Here is a 25,635-nt window from a genome sequence, read left to right as displayed (position 1 = left end):
TTATTTATATTATTATATAGTATTATATATTATTAGTATACTATATTATATTATTCTATTATATATTATTATTCTGTTATACTATAATATTATAAATACTATGTTATGTTAGTGTCATTGTATTATAATATATACATATGATATTAATCTATATTAGTAGTAGTCATTTTTATAATTATTTATATTGTAATTAGAAGGATTTATATGATAATTATTTATATTCCAAATAATATTACAGTATAATACTAATATAATAATCGTATATTATAATAATATGAATAATACTAGAGTATCATATGATATTTATATAATGTAATATAATGTATTATATATTGTAATATATTATATTATATTGTTATATTACCATTACTTTTATTGTAATGCAATAATAATACTGAAGTACAATATAAATATAATAATTGTATGTTATATTATTAATTGTATTATTATAATATCTTACCATATTATAATTATATATATTATTTGCTGCAGGTAATTGTGCAGCGGTGCCTGTCTGCCAAGAACATGTCTCATGTCAAAGGGGGCTGCATCCTGTGCGGATACATGAAGCTGCTGCCCATGTTTCTGATGGTGATGCCGGGGATGATCAGCCGCATCCTCTATACAGGTCACTCAGAGATGAATAGACTGATCTTATGAATGGACAGGTTCTTATGAATGGACTGGTTCTTGTGAATGGATTATGATAAGAATCTGAGAGATTCACACTCAGGAGTCATGTATGTAGATAGATGCGAGTGAAGAGACTCTTCAAAGGGAAGAATGAATGAATGGGTTCTTATGAATGGGCTCTTCAAGGGGAAGGAGGATAATAATGAGGGAGATTCACACTCAGGACATTTGTATGAATGGGTTCTCAAAGGGGAAGGCGAAGAAATGGGTGGATCTGATGAATGAATGAATGAACGAATGAATAGGCACTTAAAGGGGAAGGAGAATGAATAGACAGATCTATGGATGGGGAAGGAGGAGGGTCATAATGAGAGAGATTCAAACTCAGAACTCATGTATGTAGATGCGGATGAATTTTTTTTCTATTTACTTCCTATATTTATACCCCGCCCTTCTCCCCCCGAAGTGGGACTCAGGGCGGCCTAACAAAAGCATCATAAAAACAACCACAGTACAATCAAAATATTAAAAATGTTGAAACAACAATTAAAACAATTAATTAAGACACATCCATTAAAATCGAAATCCAAAAACCAGTCCGGGTCAATTCATTGCCATAAGTTGTGTGATCTTCTTCCACTTGCTGCTCACTGATCAAACGCTTGGTCCCATAACCAGGTCTTGATTTTCCTTCTAAAAGACAAGAGGAAGGTGGCCAATCTGATATCTCTAGGCAGGGCGTTCTATAGGCGGGGGGTGGGGAGGCACTGCTGAAAAGGCCCTGTCTCTTGTCCCCATCAACCGCATTTGCAGTAGTGGTGAGATCAAGAGCATTTAAGAGTGAATGGGCTCTTAAAGGGGAAATAGAAGGAATGGATGGCTCTATGAATGGACTGATCTTATGAATAGATGGACTCTTAAAGGGGAAGGATATTGAATGGATGGCTCTTATACATAGGTTCTCATGAAAGTATGGACTCTTAAAAGCTAATAATAATGTAAACAACATTTTAAAATCAAAACCACAAGATCAATCTCCTTGAATTTTGTATACAATAGATAACAGGGGATCATGCCCCCCAAATTTCAGAAAGATTCGCACATCTACTGATTTTAGGGAATTTTTTAAAGTGTTTTTAAAAGCCACAACAGCTATCTCATTGAATCTCTCTCTCTCATGTTAACCAATAAAATGTCAGTTTAGGGATATCTTCCTAGCCCAGCACAGAGATTTACTCACTAGAAGTATAGTCAGTCCTGTTCTTAGTGGATTCAACGATTTATTGGAAATCTAGCTGCTGCGAAGAGAGACAAATCTCTCCCCTCTCCTGATTGGGGCTTTGTCATACTGAGCAGAATTCTGGGAAGCGTAGTTCAGGGCAGGAACTTTTGCATTCACTGCCAGAGGGCTTCTCACCTTCCCAAACTACATTTCCCAGAATGTTGTCCTTTCTCAGTCTCTTTCCCAGCTCACTCAGTTCATCCTGCCCTGCTGCTTTCCTCTCCTCATGGCAAGAGGCCATTCAATTAAAGAGGAATGGCAGCAAAATGCAAACAAAAATGTCTTGGGTAATAATAATAATAATAATAATAATAATAATAATAATATTAATAATAATACAATTTATTTGTATTCCGCCCTATCTCCCCAAGGAGACAGAATGGATTCCAGCATATATACAGACACAGATTCAGTGCCTTTGAAACACACATTGCATTTCACGCAATAAAACACAAACACATTGGCCAAAGAAAGTCAGTGTTGGCCATCAGAAGTCAACGTTCATCTTAGTAAATATTGAGCCCCCGGTGGCGCAGTGGGTTAAACCCCTGTGCCGACAGGACTGAAGACCGACAGGTTGCAGGTTCGAATCCGGGGAGAGGCGGATGAGCTCCCTCTATCAGCTCCAGCTCCTCATGCGGGGACATGAGAGAAGCCTCCCACAAGGATGATAAAAACATCAAATCATCCAGGCGTCCCCTGGGCAACGTCCTTGCAGACAGCCAATTCTCTCACACCAGGAGTCACTCCTGACATGACAAAAAAAAATCTTAGTAAATCAACACTGGCCATCAGAAATCAATGTTGGCCATTGGAAGCCAATGTTCATCTTAGTAAGTCAATGTTGGCCATAGGAACTCAATGTTGGAGATCAGAAGTCAACGTTCATCTTAGTAAGTCAATGTTGGCCATCAGAAGTCAACGTTCATCTTAGTAAATCAACATTGGCCATCAGAAATCAATGTTGGCCGTTGGAAGTCAACGTTCATCTTAGTAAGTCAATGTTGGCCATAGGAACTCAATGTTGGAGATCAGAAGTCAATGTTCATCTTAGTAAGTCAATGTTGGCCATCAGAAGTCAACGTTCATCTTTGTAAATCAACATTGGCCATCGGAAGTCAACATTAGCCATTGGAAGTCAACATTCATCTTAGGAAGTCAACGTTGGCAATTGGAAGTCAATGTTCATCTTAGCAAGTCAATGTTGGCAATCAGATGTCAACATTCATCATAGTAAGTCAGTGTTGGTCATCAAAAGTCAACGTAAATCTTAATAAGTCAACATTGACCATCGAAAGTCAACATTGGCAATTGGAAGTCAACGTTCATCTTAGTAAGTCAATGTTGGACATTAGAAGTCATTGTTCATCTTAGTAAGCCAATGGCCATAGGAAGTCAGTGTTGGCCATAAGAAGTCAGTGTTGGCCATCAGAAGTCAATGCTTATTTATTTATTTAGGATAATTCTATTCTGCCTTTCTCCACAATGCAGACCTAAGGTAGCTTACAAACCAAATGCAAACATTAAAATCCTTCAATCAGGAGAACAAAGTAGATAAAACCATGATAAAACAACAATCAATAAATCCCACAAATACATAGACAAAGGCAAAGGCTTCCCCTTCCACTTCCTGCTCTTCAGGCGGGTTTCAGTGAGTTTTGATTCTTAAGTTTTTGGCACATGTGTTGGATATTGTCTTGTAAGTACGAATTTTAACTTCCAAAAATTTTGCAGAAGCCTACAATCTATATTTCTATGTCTCTCCCACAGATGAAGTGGCCTGCGTTGACCCCGATTTCTGCTACCAAACCTGTGAGACAAGGGTGGGCTGCTCCAACGTCGCTTACCCCTTTTTGGTGATCCGGCTCATGCCCAACGGTGAGGAGGCAGCCATCTTGAGAAGGAGGGGAAAACATGGCCGCTTTGAGGCCGGGGAGCCAGGAAAGGAAGGGAAAGGAAGGAAAGGGAAGGGAAGGGAAGGGAGGGGCCAAAGTGGGAAAGGTGAATCAATCCATTTTAATAAATCATTTTATTATTATATTATTATATTTTACAATGAATTGTATTGGTAGTTATTTCATTTACATTGCACTCTAGCCTTGGAATGCCTTTTCACCCAGCACCATACCAGACTCCAGTAGCTTATTTACAAAAGCATGTACAAAAGGGAAATAATAATAATAATAATAATAATAATAATAATAATAATTTATTTATTTATCGTGTCATCAGCAACCATTGTTTTACAATTCTAACAGAGCAAAACAAGCACAGAGATTAAAATGAAAAAGAAAAAAAAAGAAAAAAAAACCACACAGATTTTGTAAATTTGGTATTTGGTTAAATGTCCTTTGACCAGTATCTGGCCACTTGGAGTGCCTCTGGGGTTGCCGCAAGAAGGTCCTCCATCGTGCATGTGGCAGGGCTCAGGGTGCATTGCAGCAGGTGGTCAGTGGTTTGTTCTTCTCCGCACTCGCATGCCGAGGATTCCACCCTGTAGCCCCATTTCTTAAGATTGGCTCTGCATCTCGTGGTGCCAGAGCGCAATCTGTTCAGCGCCTTCCAAGTCGCCCAGTCTTCTGAGTGCCCAGGGGGGAGTCTCTCATCTGGTATCACCCATGAATTGAGGTGCTGGGTTTGGGCCTGCCACTTTTGGACTCTCGCTTGCTGGGGTGTTCCAGCGAGTGTCTCTGTAGTTCTAAGAAAGCTATGTCTTGATTTAAGTCGTTGACGTGCTGGCTGATACCCAAACAGGGGATGAGCTGGAGATGTCTCTGCCTTGGTCCTTTCACTATTGGCTGCTACTTCCCGGCGGATGTCAGGTGGTGCAATACCGGCTAAGCAGTGTAATTTCTCCAGTGGTGTGGGTCGCAGACACCCCGTGATAATGCGGCATGTCTCATTAAGAGCCACATCCACTGTTTTAGTGTGATGAGATGTGTTCCACACTGGGCATGCATACTCAGCAGCAGAGTAGCATAGCGCAAGGGCAGATGTCTTCACTGTGTCTGGTTGTGATCCCCAGGTTGTGCCAGTCAGCTTTCGTATGATGTTGTTTCTAGCGCCCACTTTTTGTTTGATGTTCAGGCAGTGCTTCTTGTAGGTCAGAGCACGGTCCAAAGTGACTCCCAGGTATTTGGGTGCGCTGCAATGCTCCAGTGGGATTCCTTCCCAGGTAATCCTCAGAGCTCGGGATGCTTGTCTGTTCTTAAGGTGAAAGGCACATGTCTGTGTTTTAGATGGATTAGGGATCAGATGGTTTTCCCTGTAATAGGCAGTAAGAGCACCTAGAGCTTCGGAGAGCTTCTGTTCTACCATCTCAAAGCTCCCTGCTTGAGCAGTAATGGCACGATCGTCAGCATAGATAAAACTCTCTGTCCCTTCTGGCAGTGGCTGGTCATTTGTGTAGATGTTGAACATGGATGGAGCAAGCACGCTCCCCTGAGGCAGGCCGTTCTTCTGTTTCCGCCATCTGCTTCTCTGGCCCTGGAACTCAACAAAAAAGCTCCTGTTTTGTAGCAGGTTTCCTATCAGGCGGGTGAGGTGGTAGTCCTTTGTGATATTATACATTTTTCTCAGGAGGAGGCGGTGGTTCACAGTATCATAGGCTGCTGACAAGTCTATGAAGACAGCTCCTGTGATCTGCTGCCTTTCAAAGCCATCTTCTATGTGCTGGGTCAGGTTCAGCACTTGCGATGTGCAGCTTTTGCCTTTTCTGAAGCCAGCTTGCTGTGGGATCAGACAGGGGTCTATATTTTCCATAATTCTATGCAAAATAAGTCTCTCCAGAACTTTGTAGAGGTGGCACAACAGGGAGATTGGTCTGTAGCTTTTTGGGTCATTACGGTCTTTGCCTGGCTTCAAGATGGCGATGACTCTTGCTTTCCTCCAGATTTTGGGGATCTGACAGGATGCAGTGCAGTTGTTCATCAGCTCCAGCAGCCAGCGCCTTGCTTTTGGACCAAAGTTCTTGATTTGTTCCATCCGTAGATCATCCAAGCCAGCTGCTTTGCCATTCTTACATTTGTTGAGAGCCATGTCCAATTCAGTAGATGTAAAGGGTTCATGGAGGTTGTTGTTCTCAATCTCTGGTTGTCTGGCTATTGGTTTCTTTCCTACTTTGGTGGCAAGGTTGGGTTTCCCATTCTTCAGGAGTTGGTGTGCTATCTGATCTGCCTTTATGTTGGCATGGGTATTAGTTTGTGAGGGATCGTTGCTCAGCCGTCTCAGCAGCCTCCACGCCTTCTGGCTGCTCCTGCCCATGTCGACCTCTGTGATCAACTTGATCCACTGTTCTTTCTTGGCTTCAGAGATGGAGGACACAATGCTCTGCGCTGCCTGAAGGGTCTGCTCACTGAATGGGTCTTCGTTGTGGAGCCTGTAATAGTTTTCCAACAAGGCAGCTGTTTCAGGAGTAATGCCCTGGAGGTAGTGGGTTCTATTATTAATAATAATAATAATAGACTTTATTTATATTCTGCTCTATCTCCCTGAGGGGACTCAGGGTGGATTACAGAATACATATATGGCAAACATTCAATGCCATTATACAATTAACAAAGACAGACATTACATAGGCAAAGGCAAAGGCTTTCCTCTTTTTCATCTCTGGCATCTGGAGGCTGTGCACATCTCGACTGTTGTGTGACGACAGTCTTACAATCATGAGTAAATCAATTGCTCAGTATACGATAAACAACAGAAAACTGCTTATTGCTTATCAGCAATAGGACGTAGTATGAATTGCAATTTTACGTTTATACTTTGCTAGTAGTGCAAGAAAAACTATTGACGCATTACAATGTCGTCATAGAGTATGCAAAGGTAACTTCAAGTTGTCCTTAACCTTGGGTTAAATGGTACATTCAATACTTCGAAAAACAAGCTACAGAGGGCTGCACTGTCGACCTGAGAGCGGTTAATTTTGTAACATGAGCCATGCAGGGCTAAGCCTTAGGCCCAAATGAAGTGTAAACTTCAGTAATATTCAAAGCATGTGTAAATGCGGAGAAAAAACAGAGTCCAATGACAGAACACAAGGCACATCAGTCAAAGGATACCTGAGAATGGGAGAGACAAAGTTTTTCTCTGATGTTTTAGCATAAAAAGACCTTGGCAGAATGTCATAATTGTCCTATAGCTGGGATCTTGCATCCAGCCTATAGTGTGATACAAATGTCATAGAGTTTGTCCAAATGGCTGCCTTGCAAATGGCGTCCAGTGGGATCCCCCGTAGGAAGGCCGTGCGAGGCCTCTTGTTGCTCGCAAGTGGAGAGATGGTCGTGGAGGTCGATGAGCAGGTTGATAATAGAGTTCAATGGTGCAGGCAATCCAGAGGGAAAGCCGTTATGATGAGACCAGGTGCCCTAGCCTGTTGTCGTCATAGGATAGGATATGAACAGTCTGGGTGATGTCCTGATGGATTCAGCTTTGTTTGTAGAAGAGGAGTGCTTGCCTGATGTCCAGCAGGTGTAAACGCTGTTCTACCAGGGATTCTTAACCCATCTAAAACACAGACATGTGCTTTTCATCTTAAGAACAGACAAGCATCCCGACCTCTGGGGATTACCTGGGAAGCAATACCCCTGAGCATTGCAGCACACCCAAATACCTGGAAGTTACTCTGGACCATGCTCTTACCTACAAGAAGCACTGCCTGAATATCAAGCAAAAAGCGGGCGCTAGAAATAATATACAAAAACTGACTGGCACAACCTGGGGATCACAACCAGCTACAGTGAAGACATCTGCCCTTGCGCTATGGTACTCTGCTGTTGAGTATGCATGCCCAGTGTGGAACACATCTCACCATGCTAAAACAGTAGATGTGGCTCTTAATGAGACATGCCGCATTATCACGGGTTGTCTGCACCCTACACCACTGGAGAAATTACACTGTCTAGCCAGCATTGCACCACCTGACATCCGCCGGGAAGTAGCAGCCAATAGTGAATGGACCAAGGCAGTGAAATCTCCGACCCATCCTCTGTTTGGGTATCAGTCAGCACGCCAACGACTTAAATCAAGAAATAGTTTTCTAAGATCTACAGAGACACTGGCTGGAACACCTCAGCAAGCAAGAGTCCAAAAGTGGCAAGCTCAAACCCAGAACCTCAATCATTGGCTGATACCAAATGAGAGACTCCCTCCTGGGCACACAGAAGACTGGGCAACTTGGAAGGCGCTGAACAGACTGCGCTCTGGCACCACGAGATGCAGAGCCAACCTTAAGAAATGGGGCTACAAAGTGGAATCCACAACATGCGAGTGTGGAGAAGAGCAAACCACTGACCACCTGCTGCAATGCAACCCGAGCCCCGCCACATACACAATGGAGGACCTTCTTGCAGCAACACCAGAGGCACTCCAAGTGGCCAGATACTGGTCAAAGGACATTTAATAGAATACCAAGTCTGCAAATTTTGTGTTTTGTTTGTTTGTCTGGTTTTTTAAAAATGCAATACAACTGTTTTGGTTCGCTCCTGGCATGATAAATAAATACCAGGGATGACAGGGACTGAAAAAAGGCTGGCAACATGATGTCTTGGTTAGTGTGAAAAGCTGAGACTACCTTCAGTAGGAAGGTTGTCGATATGGAGCACTGCTTGGTTGGTGTGGAAAACTAGGTAGGGTTTGTCCACACAAAGTGCTGCTAGTTCCGAAGGTCGGCGAGCCAACGTGATGGCTATAAGGAAGGTGACCTTCCAGGACACCAGGCGAAGATCTGCTGTTACCATAGATTTGAATGGTCAGCCTTGGAGCTGTGAAAGGATGAGCTCCATGCTCCATCCCAGGGTTGGCGAGCAGGTGGATGTCTGGAGGTTGTTGTAACCTTTAGAGGTCTTTATGAGGTGGTTGACGAAGAGGGAATTGTGGCCCTCGTTCTGCTGTGTCCATGAAATGGCAGCTAGGTAAGCCTTTATGGAGGAGAGAGCCAGGTTGCAGTTAACTAAGGTGAGCAGGAATTTGGGAACATGGGTGACCATGGCTGACTCAGGTGGAAGTCTTAGTCCCGAAAGAACTGTCAGTACTGAGAGATTTTGTAGGTGTATGACTTTACAGTTGCTGGCTTGTGGGCTGCCTCCAAGATAGTCTGCAGTTCTGGGGTGTTCAGTTGTCGGCTGCCTCCAGGATGGCCTGCGCTCCAGTGTGTTAGAACTGGATTCTCCAGGCTGAGTGGTGGAGGGACTGCACATCCGGGTGCAGTATCTTCCTTTGTTCTCTGGAGAGCATGTGTGGAAGTGGGTTGAATTTGTGATATCTGCCCTTGGAGATATCAAGAAGCATTGGGAGCCACATTTGTCTCAGCCACACCGGTGCTATGAGTATGCAGTTGGTTCTGGATACTATGATGTATCCAGAACCAAGGACCCTCAGGATTAACGAGATCGGCAGGAACATGTTAAGTAATTCTTATGACCAGTTGAGGAGAAAGGCATCCCCTAGATTTGCTGCCTCTGCCTTTGGGTTGTAGCAGGATCCGAAAAGGGGCAGCTGGGCATTTGTTAGGGAGGCAAAGAGGTCAATGGTTGGCCAGCTCCACTTGTCAAAGACCTCGTGGAGCTGCTTTGGGTTCAGCACCCACTCGTGGGTGGTGTGCTTTGATCTGCTGAGATGCTCTGCAAAGCCATTGTCCTTTCCTGGGACATGTATCGCTGAGATCAAGACTTTGCATCAGATGCACCATTCCCAAATGTCCATGGTTAAGCTCAAGAGTTCTCTGGATCTGGTGCCCCCCTGTTTGTTGAGGTAATACATGAACATGGTATTGTCTGTCAGTATTTGTACTACCTTGCCGGAGATGAGGTAGGCAACTGCTCTTAGGTCTTTGAAGATGGCCAGGAGCTTGAGATAGTTAATGTGGTGTGTCCTTTCTTGAGAGGACCAGTGGTCCCGAGTGTTTTTGGTTGTTGTTTTTTGTCGTGTCAGGAGTGACTTGAGAAACTGCAAGTCGCTTCTGGTGTGAGAGAATTGGCCGTCTACAAGGACGTTGCCAGGGGACGCCCAGATGTTTTGATGTTTTATCATCCTTTTGGGAGGCTTCTCTCATGTCCCCGCATGAGGAGCTGGAGCTGATAGAGGGAGCTCATCTGCGCTCTCCCCGTATTCAAACCTGTGACCTGTTGGTCTTCAGTCCTGCCGGCACAGGGGTTTAACCCACTGCACCACTGGGGGCTCCTGTCCTGAGTGGTGAGGTTTTCGTAGTGAAACCTGTTCTGATCTCCTCCATTGGGTGTGGAGAGTGGAAGGGGACTCCGCAGCAGACATTGGTCAGGCTGCTCCACCAGGACAGGTGGTGGATCACTGGTCTTGGTACCATGAGGAAGTGGGAATTGTGGTGGTGGAGAGGGTCAAAGTGGTCTATAAACCATCTGAATGTTGGAGGACAGGAAAAGAGATTTAAAGATGGGCTCAAAGCCAATCTTAAAAACTGTGGCATAGAACTGGGAAGCCCTGGCCCCTGAGTGCTCTAGATGGAGGTCAGCTGTGACCAGCAGTGCTGTAGAATTTGAAGAGGCATGAATGGATGGCAAAAGAGAGAAACATGCCAAGAGGAAGGCGTGTCAAGCCAACCCCGACCGGGACCACCTTCCACTTGGTGGGCCTTGCACTGCTGGGCCTTGCACTGGCTGAATCAGCGAGGATTGGCTTGAAGAGGCTTTGGAGGAGGTCGATGGTGGTTGCTTTGCTGGTATCAGCGGTGGCGATGGATCAGGCCTCTTTCTCTTTCAGATGCCTTGTTTCTGTACCTTGTACAGGGATTCAAAGATCTTTCCCAGTGTTGGAGAGATTGGGGATAGGAGGGGCTGGATCGATGCCTCCGTCTGTGCCCTCTTCATTTCCTCTTGGGCCCTCTAGAAGGCCATAATCAGAGAAGCGGCTGTTGGTGGTGTCGCCATGATCTATTGAGAAGACCTTGCAGATGTTATCGAACTCAATGACAATGAAGGTCAGGGTGGAGGCTTCATGGCCTTGGGAAGTCTTAGAAACCTTTGAGGTCTTTGACGCCTTCGACATCATGGAAGCCTTCGATGGAGCTTTTGGCAGGGCCGATGTGGAAGCCTTTGTCGATGCTTTTGTCGAGCCCGAAGTCAACGGCTGTGTTGCCATGAAGGGGGTTAAGGCCTGCTGGTACATCATTGCCCAAAGGCAAGAGACTCAATTTTTTTCTTGCCTGCACTGTAAAAGCTTGGCAGTGAGGGCAAGAGCTCATGGCATGTGCCTCTCCCAGGCAGAGAAGGCACTTTGTGTGGCCATCGGAGTCCAGTAGCTTTGATGTGTACTGGATACATCTCTTGAACCTTGTGTCGACATGGTGAGAGGAGTTCCAAAGAGCTGTTGCGGCAGAAGAAAAAGAACTGGGGAGTGAGGAACTGGGTCGCCTTTTATGCCCACAGGTGGAATTGGCAGGGCTACCACCAAAAACAGCTTGGGAAGCTTCCGTAAGAGCCTTCACAGACACAGTATTCTCCACAAGTGTACATTCAGAGAACTTGAAGAAGAAAAGGTGCTACGATATAGCAATAGTCCATATATATATAGGGCCGAGCTTTAGCACAGTGGCTTAAACCGCCAGCTGTAGAAAATCTTGCCAATTGAAAGGTTGGCAGTTCAAGCCAGGGTTGGGGCGAGTTCACACCATCAGCCCAACTTCTGCCCACCTAGCAGATTGAAAACACAAATGTGAGTAGATAAATTGGTACCGCTTTAAGCGGAGAGATTATAAAAGGTGCCCATAAGGACAATCCAGCAATTTGATCGGGAGGATGTCTATGGATGACAAAGCTCCTTGGCATGGAAGATGGAGTGACAGCAACCCCCCTCCCTTGTGGCCAGAGTTGGGTAAAGCCTCCAGATGCCGGAAATGGAAAAAGATGGGGAAAGCCTTTACCTCTGTATTATGTATTGTCTGTCCTTGTAAACTGTATAACAGCATTGAATGTTTGCCATATATGTGTTCTGTAATCCGTCCTGAATCCCCTCTGGGAGATAGAGAGGAATATATATTAAAAAGTATATATACAAAGTTCAGTAGTCCATAATAGCGAGGTACGTGGAATCCAGTAAGTTATGATCATAGGCATAAACCCACTGGAATTCCAAACATCCTCTGTCTCATCTGCAACTGCCGGCACTTCTCTCTGATCTAAGGCCTGCGATTCACCCTGATCCCACACAAGACTCCTCAGTGGGAAACCTGTCATCCCCCTCGTCCTCTGAGAAATCCCCAGCACCTTGCTGTTGAGCCCCAACCATTTATTTATTACTATACTACACTTATATTTTACAATGATTTCATTATTATGTATATTTTATAATATTTTTGTAATTGATTTTACTGCTATTTATTATTTTATAATTTATTTTATAATTTATATTATATTTTATAATTGTGTTACTTACATCTTGATTATATTTTTTATAATTACTTTATTATTACCTTTCATCATTTAGTTTATTATTGTTATGATTCCTTCTTCCTCCTCCATATTATTCTTATATTTTATGGTTAATTACACTGTTCAACGGAGAAAATGTTGCGGGCCTGAAAATAGCTGTTCTTTTATGATTTTGGGGTGCTGAAAACGAAAATGACATTTAAAAATGTATATTGGCTCTAGTTTTTATGATATAAGCAATCACGTGATCACGTATGGTTGAAAAAATGCATGTTGCGACTTACACTATGGAAGATTCTAGAATATTCTAGAAAGTTTGATGACGCAGTATTAGTGCCGTGTGCAAAAGCCAGAAAGCCCTATATAAGGCCAGACTTTTGAACGGTGAGGGTCAGTCAGTTGAAGACTGAGACAGTATCATTAAACATCGTTTTACATTGTTCTTTTTACTGTAGTTATGCCTTGCACGTGTGTAAATAAAGCACTATGGAAAAAAGATATCAAAGCAAATGGACTCCGTCAATGCTGTCAGACTACTGCTGGAGCATTGTAAGAGATAATCATTTCCTTGAATACAAAAGAAAAGTCAAGAGAAGCAAACAGGATATAAACTAAAGTCACGATTAAAGCGACATTTAAACTTTCAGACTTTTCAACTGCATTAGGCCTGCTAATATAGTTTCTTGCTGCACAAACATAAACAATAGACTAATTAAATAAATATTTCTCATGTATAAACTATTGGCAATATAATTTGACTAAAATTTAGTAAATATTCACAGTTGATATACATGCAGTAAGGTTAGGTGCATTATCATAATATTAACGAATTACCTATTGTGGAGAAAATTGAAATAACTGTTGCCAGAGCCAATTAACACATTTAATTATTATATTTGAATTCAGCATGTTAAATTTATTAAGAAACGGCACATTTCGTTTCCGCAACTGAGAAAAACTGAAAATTTGTAGAACAGTGTTATTATCACCATTATTACAATGTTGTTGTTATTATTAAATTTTATAATTAATTGTATCTATGACTGTCATTAATTTTATTACTTATTATATTACATTATATTACTAATTAGTATCATGTTAATTATGATCATGTTATTGTTATTAAATTTTAAAATTATTATAATTTACTGAGGTAATTTAATCTTTGAATGACAGGTCTGCGAGGTCTGATGCTGTCGGTGATGTTGGCCTCCCTGATGTCCTCCTTGACCTCCATCTTCAACAGTGCCAGCACTCTCTTCACGATGGACATCTACACCAAGATCCGAACCAGAGCCAAGGAGAGGGAGCTCATGATTGTTGGAAGGTGCAACAAGAGAAGGGACCCCGTCACCACCATCACGTTGCCTTGCTACAAATCCCATAAACCCACCCCCTATTTCTCCCATTTTCAGGGTCTTCATTGTGATCCTGATCGCCCTGAGCATCCTCTGGGTCCCGGTCGTCCAGGAGGCCCAAAGTGGGCAGCTCTTCGACTACATCCAGTCCATCACCAGCTACTTGGGGCCTCCAATTGCAGCTGTCTTCTTTCTGGCCATCTTTTGCAAGAGGGTCAATGAGACGGTAAGGGACAGACTCAAAATGATTAAGAGCTGATCGGTCGGAAAGAGAGATCAGTATGAAAAGGGTCGATCAGAGGGAGAAATCGATAGGAAAGGAGTTGATCGGAGGGAGAGCTAGATAGGAAGGAGTTGAACAGAGGGAGAGATACATAGGAAAGAAGGAGTCGAGTAGGAGAGATTTATAGGAAATTAGCCAATTAGAGGGAGAAATTGATAAGAAAGGAGTCGATTGGAAGGAGAGATTGATAGGAAAGGAGTCGACCAGATGGAGAGATGTATAGGAAAGGAGTCAATCAGAGAGAGAGCTTGATAGAACAGAAAGAGTTGTTTAGAATGAGAGATCATTATGAAAAGTCGATTGGAGGGAGAGGTTGAGAGGAAAGAAGTTGATCAAAGGGAGAGATAGATAGGAAAAAAGGAATCGATTCAGGGAGAGATCAAGAGGAATGAAGGAGTCAATCGGAGGAAGAGATCGAGAGGAAATGAGTTGATCGGAGGGAGAGATGGATAGGAAAGAAGGAGTCGATCGGAGGGAGAGATCGAGATGAATGAAGGAGTTGATTGGAGGGAGAGATTGAGAGGAAATGGGTTGATCAGAGGGAGAGATGGATAGGAAAGAAAGAGTCGGTCGGTGAGAGAGATCGTTAGGAAAGGAGTTGATCGGAGGGAAAGATGGATAGGAAAGAAGTCAATCAGAGGGAGAGCAATCGGAAAGGAGTCGTTAGAGGGAGAGATCAATAGGAAAAGAGTTGATTGGAGGGAGAGATCAATACGAAAGGATCATAGGAAGGAATGACCAAATCAATGGAAAGCAATAATATTTAACGAGTTGATCGGAGGACAAGATCAATAGAAACCAATAGATAGGAGGGAGAGATCATGAGGAAAGGAAAAATAGATTGGAGAGATCAACAGAAATCGCTAGATAGGAGGAATAGTTTGGACAGAGGGATCATTGGTCTGTAATGTTGTCATGTTCCAAACTATTGGTTTCTAGTGATCTCATGCTGCAATCTCTCGGTTTCCAATGATCTCATTCTCCGATTGACTCCTCCTCAAACATAGCTTTCCATTGATCTTCTCTTCCTCTGATCAACTCCTTCCCAAACATTTATTCGTTTCCATTGATCTCATCCTCTGATCTATTGGTATCAATTCATTGACTCCTTCCAAAACACAATTGTTTTCCATTGATCTCATCTTTCTCCAATCGGCTCCTTCTCAAACATTATTAGCTTCTATTGATCTCATCCTCAATTGGTTCCTATTGGTATCATTCTCTGATCAACTCCTTCTCAAACATGATGGGTTTTTATTGATCTTGTTCTTCCACAAGACTTCTTTTCAAACATTACTTATTACTATTGATCTGTCCAATCTACTTCTTCTCAAACATTCTTGGTTTCTATTGATCTCATCCTTTATCGGTTCCTATTGATCTCCTTCTCAAACATGATTGAGTTCTATTGATCTCGCCAATCTACTTCTTCTTGACCATTATTGGTTTCTCCAATCTATAAGTTCCTATTGATCCCCTTTCTCAAAGATGATTGAGTTCTGTTGATTTCTCAAATCTACTTCTTCTCAAACATTCTTGGTTTCTATTGATCTTGTCCTCCAATCTATTGGTTCCTATTAACATCATTCTCCAATTAACTCTTTCTTGAACATTGTTGGTTTCTATTGATTTTTCTCGGACACTATTGATTCCTATTGATCTCTCCCTCCAATTGACTCCTTCTCGAACATTACTTATTACTGTTGATCTCTCCAATTTAATTTATTGGTTTCTATTGATATTGTCCTCTAATCTATTGGTTCCTATTGATCTCAAACATGATTGAGTTCTGTTGATCTCTCCAATCAACTACTTCTCAAACATTTTGTTTCTAATGATCTCTCCTTCCTCTGATGGACTCCTTCTCAACCGTTATTGACGGGTCCCTCCCTGACCTTTCCCCTCCGTCCACAGGGAGCCTTCTGCGGCCTAGTGCTGGGCCTCCTGATAGGCCTTTCCCGGATGATCACAGAGTTTGCCTACGGGACAGGGAGCTGTGTGCAGCCCAGCAACTGTCCGGCCATCATCTGCAAGATCCACTACCTCTACTTCGCCATGATCCTCTTTGCCATCTGCGTAATCATCGTCCTGGTCGTCTCCTTTCTCACCAAGCCCATCGACGACGTTCATGTGAGTCCAAACCGGACTTTGAGGGGAAGGGGGGTTCTCTAACCCTAATTGTGACTCTCTGACTCTGACTCTAGCTCTAACTCTAATCATAATTCTAACTGTAACCCAAATTATCTTACTCTAACTCTATCTAACCCTAACCCTTAGGCTCTCTAACCCAGGCATGGACAAACTTTCTAACTTGGGGGCTGCATGGTAGGCCAGAGTGAGGTGGGCAGGTCTGGTAGGGAGGGGGTTCTTGCCAAATCCCCTCCCTCCCCTTTCCCTACCTTTCTCTTCTCTTTTGGAGGCAGAAAGTGAAGAAAAGACAGGAAGCATTTGGATCCCAAAAGGGTTGGTCTTGGTCAGGATGAGATGGTGGACAGGAGAGAAAAAGTCTATCGATTAGACCCCGTATTACCTACTCCTGATATAGAATCCTAGAGTTGGAAGAGACCTCCAAGGGACATCCAATCCAACCCCCTACCGTCCAGGAAGGCACAATCAAAGCACTCCCAATAGATAGCCTCTGTGGAAAAGCCTCCAGAGAAGGAGACTCCACCACACTCCCAGTCAGCCTATGCCATTCTCCAACAGCTCTTACTCTCAGGAAGTTCTTCCTAATCCTTTTAGTCAAACCTTTCCCCCAGCCATTTGAAACCATTGCTTCCTTGTGCTCTGGTCTCTAGAGCAGCAGAAAGGCATCCCCCCCCCCTCCTCCTCCTCCTCAATGGGACACTCTTTTAAATCTTGAAACATGATTCTCGTGTTCCCTCTCTACCTTCTCTTCTCCCAACTAAGCATCCCCCAGGAGGAAAGGAGGAAGGAAAATGAGAAGGAAGGAAGGAAGGAAGGAAGGGGAAAGAGAGTGTGAAGGAGGGAGGAAAGAGGGAAGGAAGGATGTAAGGGTAGAAAGGAAGAAAGGAGGAAGGGAAAATGAGGGAGGCAAAGAGGAAAGGGTGGAAGGGAAGGAGGGGAGGGAGGAAAGAGAAGGAAGGAAGGAGAAAGGGGGGGAGAGGGAAGAAGAGAGGAAAGAGGGAAGGAAGGACAAAAGGGTGGAAGGGAAGGAAGGATGGAAGGAGAAAGAGGGAGGTAAAGAAGAGAGGGAGGGAAGGAGGAAGGAAAGAGAGAAGGAAGGAATAGGATAGTGAGAGAGAGGAGGGCCTGAGAAAAGAGCCTAACTCTAAGGCTGACCATAATTCTAACCCTCTCACTCTATCTCTAACCCTAACTCTAACCTCGAAGACCAACCCTATTGCTGACTCCAAGCCTCTTCAGTCTAAGTCTATTTCTCACTCTAACTCTAAGACGAACCCTATTGCTAACTCCAAGGCTCTCTAACTCTGCCTAACTCTATCTAACCCTATCTCTAACCCTGATTCGACCTCAAAGACCAACTCTATTGCTAATTCCAAGGCCCTCTAAGTCTGTCTACTTCTAACTCTAACCCTAAGTCTAAGATGAACCCTATTACTAACTCCAATGCTCTCTAACTCTATCTCTAAACCTGAGGCTAACCCTAATTCATATCCTCTAATCCTAACTCTAACCCTATTGCGAATTCTCTATCTCTAACTCTAACCCAAACTATTTAACACTCTTACTAACTCCAAGGCTCTCATTTCTAACCCTAACTCTAACCCTGATTGGACCTCTAAGACAAATCCTATTGCTAACTCCAAGTCTATCTTAGTCTAAGTCTACTTCTAACCCTAATGCTAAGACAAACCTTATTGCTAAACTCCAAGGCTCTCTAAGTCTCCTTCTAACCCTAACTCTTAAGACAAATGCTATTGCTAACGCCAAGGCTCTCTAACTCTGTCTAACTCTATCTCTAACCTGAAGTCTAAGGCTAACCCTAATTCTTATCCTCTAACCCTAACTCTAATCCCAATTTGAACTTTCTAACTCTGTCTCTCTCCTCTAACTTAACAGTTCCTAACCTTTCTTTTGAACAGGGAGCACTCTCCAACATTAGTACCAAAAAGGTTATTAATCAATTTTTAGTTAACTTTAGATTCAGTTTGGTTATTTGGGGTACTGATTCAGAAAATTGCGTTGGATAGACCACATCAGCTCTAGTTTCTGATACAGAACATATGCCATCCAGTAGTTGCCATCTGCTCGCCCACAGAAAACCATATTTAATAAGCCTCAGTACTATAATACAGTTTCGTAAAACCAGTTGCTCTCATTGCAACAGTGTAGTAACGGTGAGGCCGTTGACCATATTTTAGTTCTTGTGGACTACTGCTCTAAGTCTATCTAAGTCTAACTCCTACGCTAAGTCCAACTCTAACCCTACCTCTGAGTCTCTGACCTGAATCCTAACCCATACTTCCGAACCCTAAATCCCCATTTCCTCAATCCCAGCTTTATCGGCTCTGCTGGTCCCTCCGCAACCGGACAGAAGAACGGATCGACCTGGACGCCGAGGAGGAAGTGGCCACGAAGGAAGATACTGACTACGAGGACCAAACCCGTAAACTTACTGTTTATATTTTTGCAAATTTGTGCAAATTAGAAAGGGGGAATTGTTTGGTGGTGATGAGTTGACAATGGGAGTCACAGTCCAACCAATAATAATAATAATTATTATTATTATTATAATAATGTATTAAATTTAAAGGTCTTCTGGGTGGGTAGATGATGGGAGGTGCAGTCTGTCCAATAGATATATTACATTTAAAAGAAATTGAGGTCTTCTGAGTGGGTGGATGATGGGAGAGTCACAGCCCGATCAACAGATATATTACATTTAAAGGGCTTCTGGGTGGGTGGATGATGACAGTCACAGTCTGTCTAACAAAGGCATTATTATTATTATTATTATTATTATTATTATTATTATTATTACACCTGGCTACTCCAAATGGATTCAGAAAATGGATTAGAGGAAAGGCAGCACAATACAGGTATAGAGGCAGAAGAATAACAACAATATCTGGGAACTCCAAATGGATTCGAATCTTTTTAGGCCAGATAATGAAGTCAAGGAAAGGCAGCACAGTACATGTAAAATAATAATAATTATTATTATTATTTATTTATTTATTTATTTATTTTTAAAGGTTATCTGGATGGGTGGATGGGGGTCACAGATAGAAGAAGTTGATTCAATAATAATAATAATAATAATAATAATAATAAATGTAAAGGTGGACTGGATGGGAATCACAGATATAATAATAATAATACAGTAGAGGCTTCGCACATCCAGCATTCTGTATTATCCAATGCAGTCTCCCTCCCACCTGGATCCACAGCTGTTTCAATACATTGCGATGTTTTGGTGCTAAATTCATAAAAACAGTAATTACTAGATAACATTACTATGTATTGAACTGCTTTTTCTGTCAATTTGTTGTAAAACATGATGTTTTGGTGCATAATCATAATGTAATTTGACGTTTAATAGGCTTTTCCTTCATCCCTCCTTATTATCCAACATTTTTGCTTATCCAAAATTCTGCCAGCCCGTTTATGTTGGATAAGTGAGACTCTACTGTAATAATTTTAAAGGTTGTCTGGATAGATGGATAGGAGTCACAGCTATAATAATATTAATTTAAAATAATAATACATTTTAATGATAATCATTATCATATATAATACATTTAAATTATAATATAATATAATAATCATAAGTTTAAATAATATAATAAGGATAAATTTTAATGTTAATGATAATAAGATATAAAACATTTAAATTATAATAACATATAATGTTTAGATATAATAATAATAATAATAATAATAATAATAATAATAATAATAATTTTAACAGGAATGATAAGAATATATAATGATGCATTGAAATAATATTATAATAATCACGCTTAATTTATATATAATAATAACACATGTAAATAATAATACTTCTGGAGAGGATGATGGGCACTGCAATCCAATCCATTGTATGTATTGCATTTAATTGGTTTTTTTTGGGGGGTGGGGCTGTGTTTTGACAGAACAAGAGGTCTCCTGTGGCCGGAAGGCGCTGAACTGGTTCTGTGGTCTGGACCAAACTGGCCCCAAACTCAGCCAATCGGAGGAGGAGGCCCTACGCCAGAAAATGACCGACACCAGTGAGGTGCCCTTCTGGAAGCGAGTGGTCAATATCAACGGCATCCTGCTTCTATCTGTGGCCGTTTTTTGCCATGGATTCTTCGCCTAGAGGAGCGGGACAATTTGCATATACGGGTGAAATTTGCATACATGAGCGAAATTTGCACACAATCTGCATATATTGATGAAATTTGTATAAAATCTGCATGTATGGGCAAAATTTGTATAGAATGCATATATGGGCATAATTTGCACAAAATTCGCATATATGGGTAAAGTTTGTATAAAATAAACACATTGGTAAAAATTGTATAAAATCTGCATATATGTGCAAAATTTGCATGAATTGCCCCAGTGCATGGAATTTGCATATGTTGTGGATTTGCATATATTGGCAAAATTGGTATAAAATTTGTATACATGGGCAAAACTTGCATAGAATCAGCATATGTTGGTAAAATTTGTATAAAATCTGCATATATGGACAATTTTAATGCCTAATGCATGGAATTTGCATACATTTTGCATGTATTGGCAACATTTGCATTCATGGGCAAACTTTCCATAAAATCGGCATATATTGGCAAATTTTGCATAAAGCCCAAGTGCATGGAATTTTTTGTATGTTGCAAATTTGTGTATAGTGGCAAAATTTGCATAAAATTGGCATACATGGACAAAATGTGCATAAAATATCCAAGTACATGGAATGGACATATGTGAACTTGCATATATTGGCTCAATTTGCATAAAATCAGTATGTGGGCAAAATCTGCATAACATTGGCATATATTGCATAAAATGCCCAAGTGCATGGAACTTGCATACCTTGTGGATTTGCATATATTATCAAAATTTGCAGAAAATGCCCAAATTTGCATGGAATTTGCATACATTGTGAATTTGCAAATCAAATATCATAAAGCAAATGTAAGCTCTGAATGGACCAAAAAAAAAAGCAGTTCAAAATTTGCATAATTTCCTCGCATAATTAATAAGGGGATTGATACATAGAAGGCGGCCAAAGCTGGCCCCTTCACAGCAAAGAAAGCAATAATAATAATAATAATATGGCAATCATTTTTTCCTACTTGATTTTTCTGCTTCCTTCTTTTTTTGTCTCTTTCTTCCTTGTTTCCACCTTCCTTCCATTTTTTAAAAAATGTGCAATTTGAAGCAAAACTGGAACTTTTATAATAATAATAGTAATAATAATATAATTTATGATAATAATAATTATAATAATAATAATTACTTCCTTCGTTAAAGACCGGCCAGCAAACACTCTTTGCACTTTGTATAATTGTGAGAAGGAGAAAAACAAAGAAATATATATGATTTTTTTATTTTTTAAAAGTATTTGTATGTTATTTCAGGGGAGGGGGGGGGTTCTCGTCCTCTTTTCTATTCAAAAGCTTTTCTAGCAGCGTCAGCATTGACAAGAGGTGATTAAACGGGAAAACAATGTCTACCAAATTAAGGCCGCCAAAGAAGAAAGAAGACCACAAGAGGGGTGACCCAAAGGTCATCTAGCCTGACCTCAAGTAACTCCAAAACCTAAGGTCATCCAGCCTGACCTCAAGGAACCCCCCCAAATGCCTATAGAGATGCCTATTATTTCTGGTCTGACTTCAAGTAACCAACCAAAATTTGGAAAAATTATGACATAACTTTTTGGGAAATGGAAATCTCTATAACCTTTTGGAGAAATGGCAGTCACCACCATTTTCGGAAAATCAGGAATATCCCTGAGAAGAGTTTAAAACTCACTTGAGTCAACCTTCTCCTTAGTGGTAAATATCCACCAGTATTCCTGCAATTAGGTTTCCCGGCGGTTAAACTGATATACCTAGATATCTATTTGTTAAACTGATATACCTAGATATCTATTTGAACTGTTAGAGACAAAGATATGACAAATGCACAGAAAACAGCAGTTTCAGAAGTGTTCTTTTCAGTTGCCCAAAAGCATCTACTTTCCCATAAAATATATTTGGATTTAATTCATGCTCTCAAGAGACAAAAAGAAGTAGTCTTCATTAGAAGTAGCATAGCTGGTTTACTCACAAACTTCATGTATTCGGCATAGAGGTACTTTACATACCAATCCAGTTACACATAGGATTTGAAGTAGTTTCTCTGTGCAGATAACACAGGGCATCTTTCTTATAACCAACAGTCCATAAAGCATCTCTTTGCTCTGAGAGTCTAATGGAGTCAGTTCTCGAAAGCATTCTGTTTCTACTGTTCCTACATTGAAGGTCTAATGGCTTCTGCCTTTCTAAAATGGTAGTCGGAGTCCTGAACAATTCCAGATCTAATCGCATGGTCTGCAGCCCCTCCCACAACATAGAGTTAAGGAAAACCAATACACACATATTCAATATTATTATTTATTTAAAACATTTATATTCTGCCCTTCTCACCCCGAAGGGAACTAAGGGCAGAGCACAGCATATATACGGCAAACATTCAATGCCGGGACACAAAATCTTATGTACATAAAAATTTAAAAAAATTACCAAAATATTAAAATACACCATTTGAAACGGTCCTAGTCATCCATGTCAAATCTAATTGGCCTGGTCATCTTTCCTATTGCCGCTTTATTGCCCTGTCCCGAAAGCTTGGTCCCACAGCCAAGTTTTGACCATCCTTCTAAAGGACAGGAGGGAGAGGGCCGATCTGATCTCACCAGAAAGGGAGTTCCATAGCCGGGGGGCAATCACCGAGAAGGCCCTGTCCCTCGTCCCCACCATGCCTGTGACAATGGCGGGGCAGAAAGCAGGGCCTCCCGGGAGGATCTTAATCTCTGGGATGGTTCATAGGGAGAGGTAAGCAATCTGAATTATATACATAACAAATCACTAGTGTAGGAGGCTTAAAGAAGGTTGCTATTTCCAACACCAAATGCCCATAGAAATGCTTATTATTTCTAGCCTGACCTCAAGTAACCCAAAAGCCCATCAAGAGCCCCGAAAGGCCATGAGCCTGACCTCAAGGGACCCCGCAGCGCAGCCTCTAGGAAGTTGGCATCACCCGGCCTGACCCTGGGGCACCCTGCAGCCCAAGAGAAAGGTCTCCCTTGGTGCTCTGGACCCCTGGGAGGGACTTCTTGGTGGAGGACTTGGGCTCCCACTGGGTGAGCTGGCGAGCATTGGGGGCGGCTCCCAGCTGGGCTCCTGGAGCAGAGGCAGGCAGACGGGGCAGGAACGTGTGGGGGCTCGATCAAGGCACTCAGCACCTTCAAGGCGTACTGTTGCCCCTTGTGCTCTGGGGGCCCCGCCTCCAGGGCCCCGGACTTCTCTGCAGAGGGGGAGAAAGAGAGAGGGGCGTATGTGTACACACAAGGAGTCAGGGGCTGGGAAACATAGTACTGGAGTCTGGGAGACATAGCATGGCAATAATAGGGGCCTGGGAGACATACTACAACAAGAACTGGAGTTTGGGAGACATAATATGGCAGTAATGGGGCCTGGGAGACATAGTACAGCCAAAATTTTGACCCGGGAAACATAGTATTAGGGTCTGGGAGACATAGAATGGCAAAATAGGGGCCCAGGAGACACAGTATGCCAATAATAAGGACACGGGTGACATAGTATGCCAATAGCAGAAGACCGGGAGACATATCATGGCAATAATTGGGGTCCAAGAGACATTGAATGACAAAAAGCAGGGTCCAGAAGACATAGTACAGCCAGAATTGGAGTCTGGGAGACATAGTATTTTGACCTGGGAGACATAGCATGACAAAAATAGGGTTCTGAGATACACAGTAAAGCCAGGAGTGGTCCAAGAGACATACTATGGCATACATCAGGATCTGGAAGACATAGTATGGCAAAAAACGGCGTCTGAGAGACATGGGGTATGACAACAGTTGGGGTCTAAGTGACATTGTACATACAAGTTGGTACAATAGTGCATGATGCCAGGGAAACATCCTAGGAGACACAGTACATCAAAAATTGAGGTGCAGGAAACATAATATGTCCAAAGTTGGTGGCTGGGAGACCTAGTATGCCAAAAATGGAAGTCTGGGAAACATAATATTGAAGTCTGGGAGACACAGTGTGACGAAATTGGGTTCTGGGAGACATAGTATTGAAGTCTGGGAGACATAGTATGGCAAAAATTAAGAGTCAGGGAGACACAGTATGATCAAAATTGGGATCTGGGCAACATCGTGTGACAAAATATTGGGATCAGGGAAATACAGTATGACACAAATTTGTGTCTGGGAGACATAGCATAACATAATTGAGGTTGGGGAGACAGGATGATAAAACCTGGGGTCCAGGAGATATCTTATAGCAAACCCAGGGAACAAGAGACATGGTATGCGTTCTGACTGTCTTATTTTGTATTGCTATTAATTGCGATCCAGTTAGCTTCAACGTATGATATCCATTTGAAAGAGACTCCCAGGAGCAGGAGCTCAATTCTTACAAGGCTAATATCATATATGTATATCTGTACATATATATATATCTATCTATCTAGATTAGAAATGTCTTACCAGGTGTAGTGATGACTGTGAACATGAGCGTCCTGGTGGCATTGGGGTTTTCATCCTCCAGAAGCAAAACCAGATCCAGGAAGACGTCTTCCTCCAAGACAGTGTTCTTCCCTTGCAAAGGGATGCTGGGAAAAATAATAATAATTGATCAACGCATTAATGATTGGGGATAATGCATAGGGAAAAGGCAGCACAAGACAGGTACAGAGCCAGCACAGGAAGATCTGGCTACTCCAAAGGGATTCAGATGACAAATTAAGGGAAAGACAGCATCAAACAGGTATAGAGGCATAATAATAATAATAATAATAATAATAATAATAATAATAATAATAATAATATCTGTCTACTCCAAAAGGATTCAGACAATGGATTAAGGGAAATGAAGCATTACATTGGGACAGGGGAATTATTATTATTATTATTAATAGTAATAATAATAAGCGATTCCAAATAGATTCAGAGAACGGATTAAGGAACATGAAGCATTGCCCAGGGATAGGGGAATAATAATAATAATAATAATAATAATAATAATAATAACCATCTGCCAGCTGCAAAAGGCCACCTTATTGGGATCTGCACGCATTATTTGCTGATACATCACACATTCCTAGACACTTGGGAAGTGTCCGACGTGTGATCCAATACAACAGCCAGCAGAGTGTCTGCTGTGGATTCATCTTGTTGTGTTTCTAATAATAATAATAATAATAATAATAATAGCTTCAAGGAAAGAGGCATTATGCAGGCATTATTATTGTGCCTGGAGTAAAGGAAAGGCAATACAATAAAGCTACAGATGCAGTACCTGGCTACTACCAATGGATTCAGAAACAGATTAAGGGACGGGAAATAATAATACTACTACTACTAATCTTATTAATCCTAATAATTATCTTTCTTGATCTGATGTGGATGGCGCCTGAGGCCAGCGCCTAAAAGCCTTCAGTCCGCAGGCAGCCCCATAGCATCTCCAG

At 41.9% G+C, this 25,635-nt stretch overlaps 1 protein-coding gene across 1 annotated transcript in view; it reads left to right on the top strand.

Moving 5' to 3' along the window:
- Positions 1 to 21,304, top strand: part of LOC132781192 (sodium/glucose cotransporter 1-like) — a 47,431-nt gene extending 26,127 nt beyond the window's left edge. The window contains exons 9-15 of the mRNA XM_060785220.2: positions 493 to 628; positions 3,686 to 3,793; positions 13,492 to 13,642; positions 13,731 to 13,899; positions 15,871 to 16,086; positions 18,439 to 18,547; positions 20,037 to 21,304. Of these exons, the coding sequence (XP_060641203.2) occupies positions 493 to 628; positions 3,686 to 3,793; positions 13,492 to 13,642; positions 13,731 to 13,899; positions 15,871 to 16,086; positions 18,439 to 18,547; positions 20,037 to 20,242 (1,095 nt within the window). The 3' untranslated portion in view covers positions 20,243 to 21,304. The remainder of the gene's footprint in view (positions 1 to 492; positions 629 to 3,685; positions 3,794 to 13,491; positions 13,643 to 13,730; positions 13,900 to 15,870; positions 16,087 to 18,438; positions 18,548 to 20,036) is intronic.
- The last annotated feature ends 4,331 nt before the right edge of the window (positions 21,305 to 25,635 follow it).

Source organism: Anolis sagrei, chromosome X (assembly GCF_037176765.1).
Source record: "Anolis sagrei isolate rAnoSag1 chromosome X, rAnoSag1.mat, whole genome shotgun sequence".
Taxonomy (NCBI): domain Eukaryota; kingdom Metazoa; phylum Chordata; class Lepidosauria; order Squamata; family Dactyloidae; genus Anolis; species Anolis sagrei.
The sequence above is the reverse complement of the archived record's forward strand: the minus strand, read 5'-3'. Positions and strand labels throughout refer to the sequence as shown.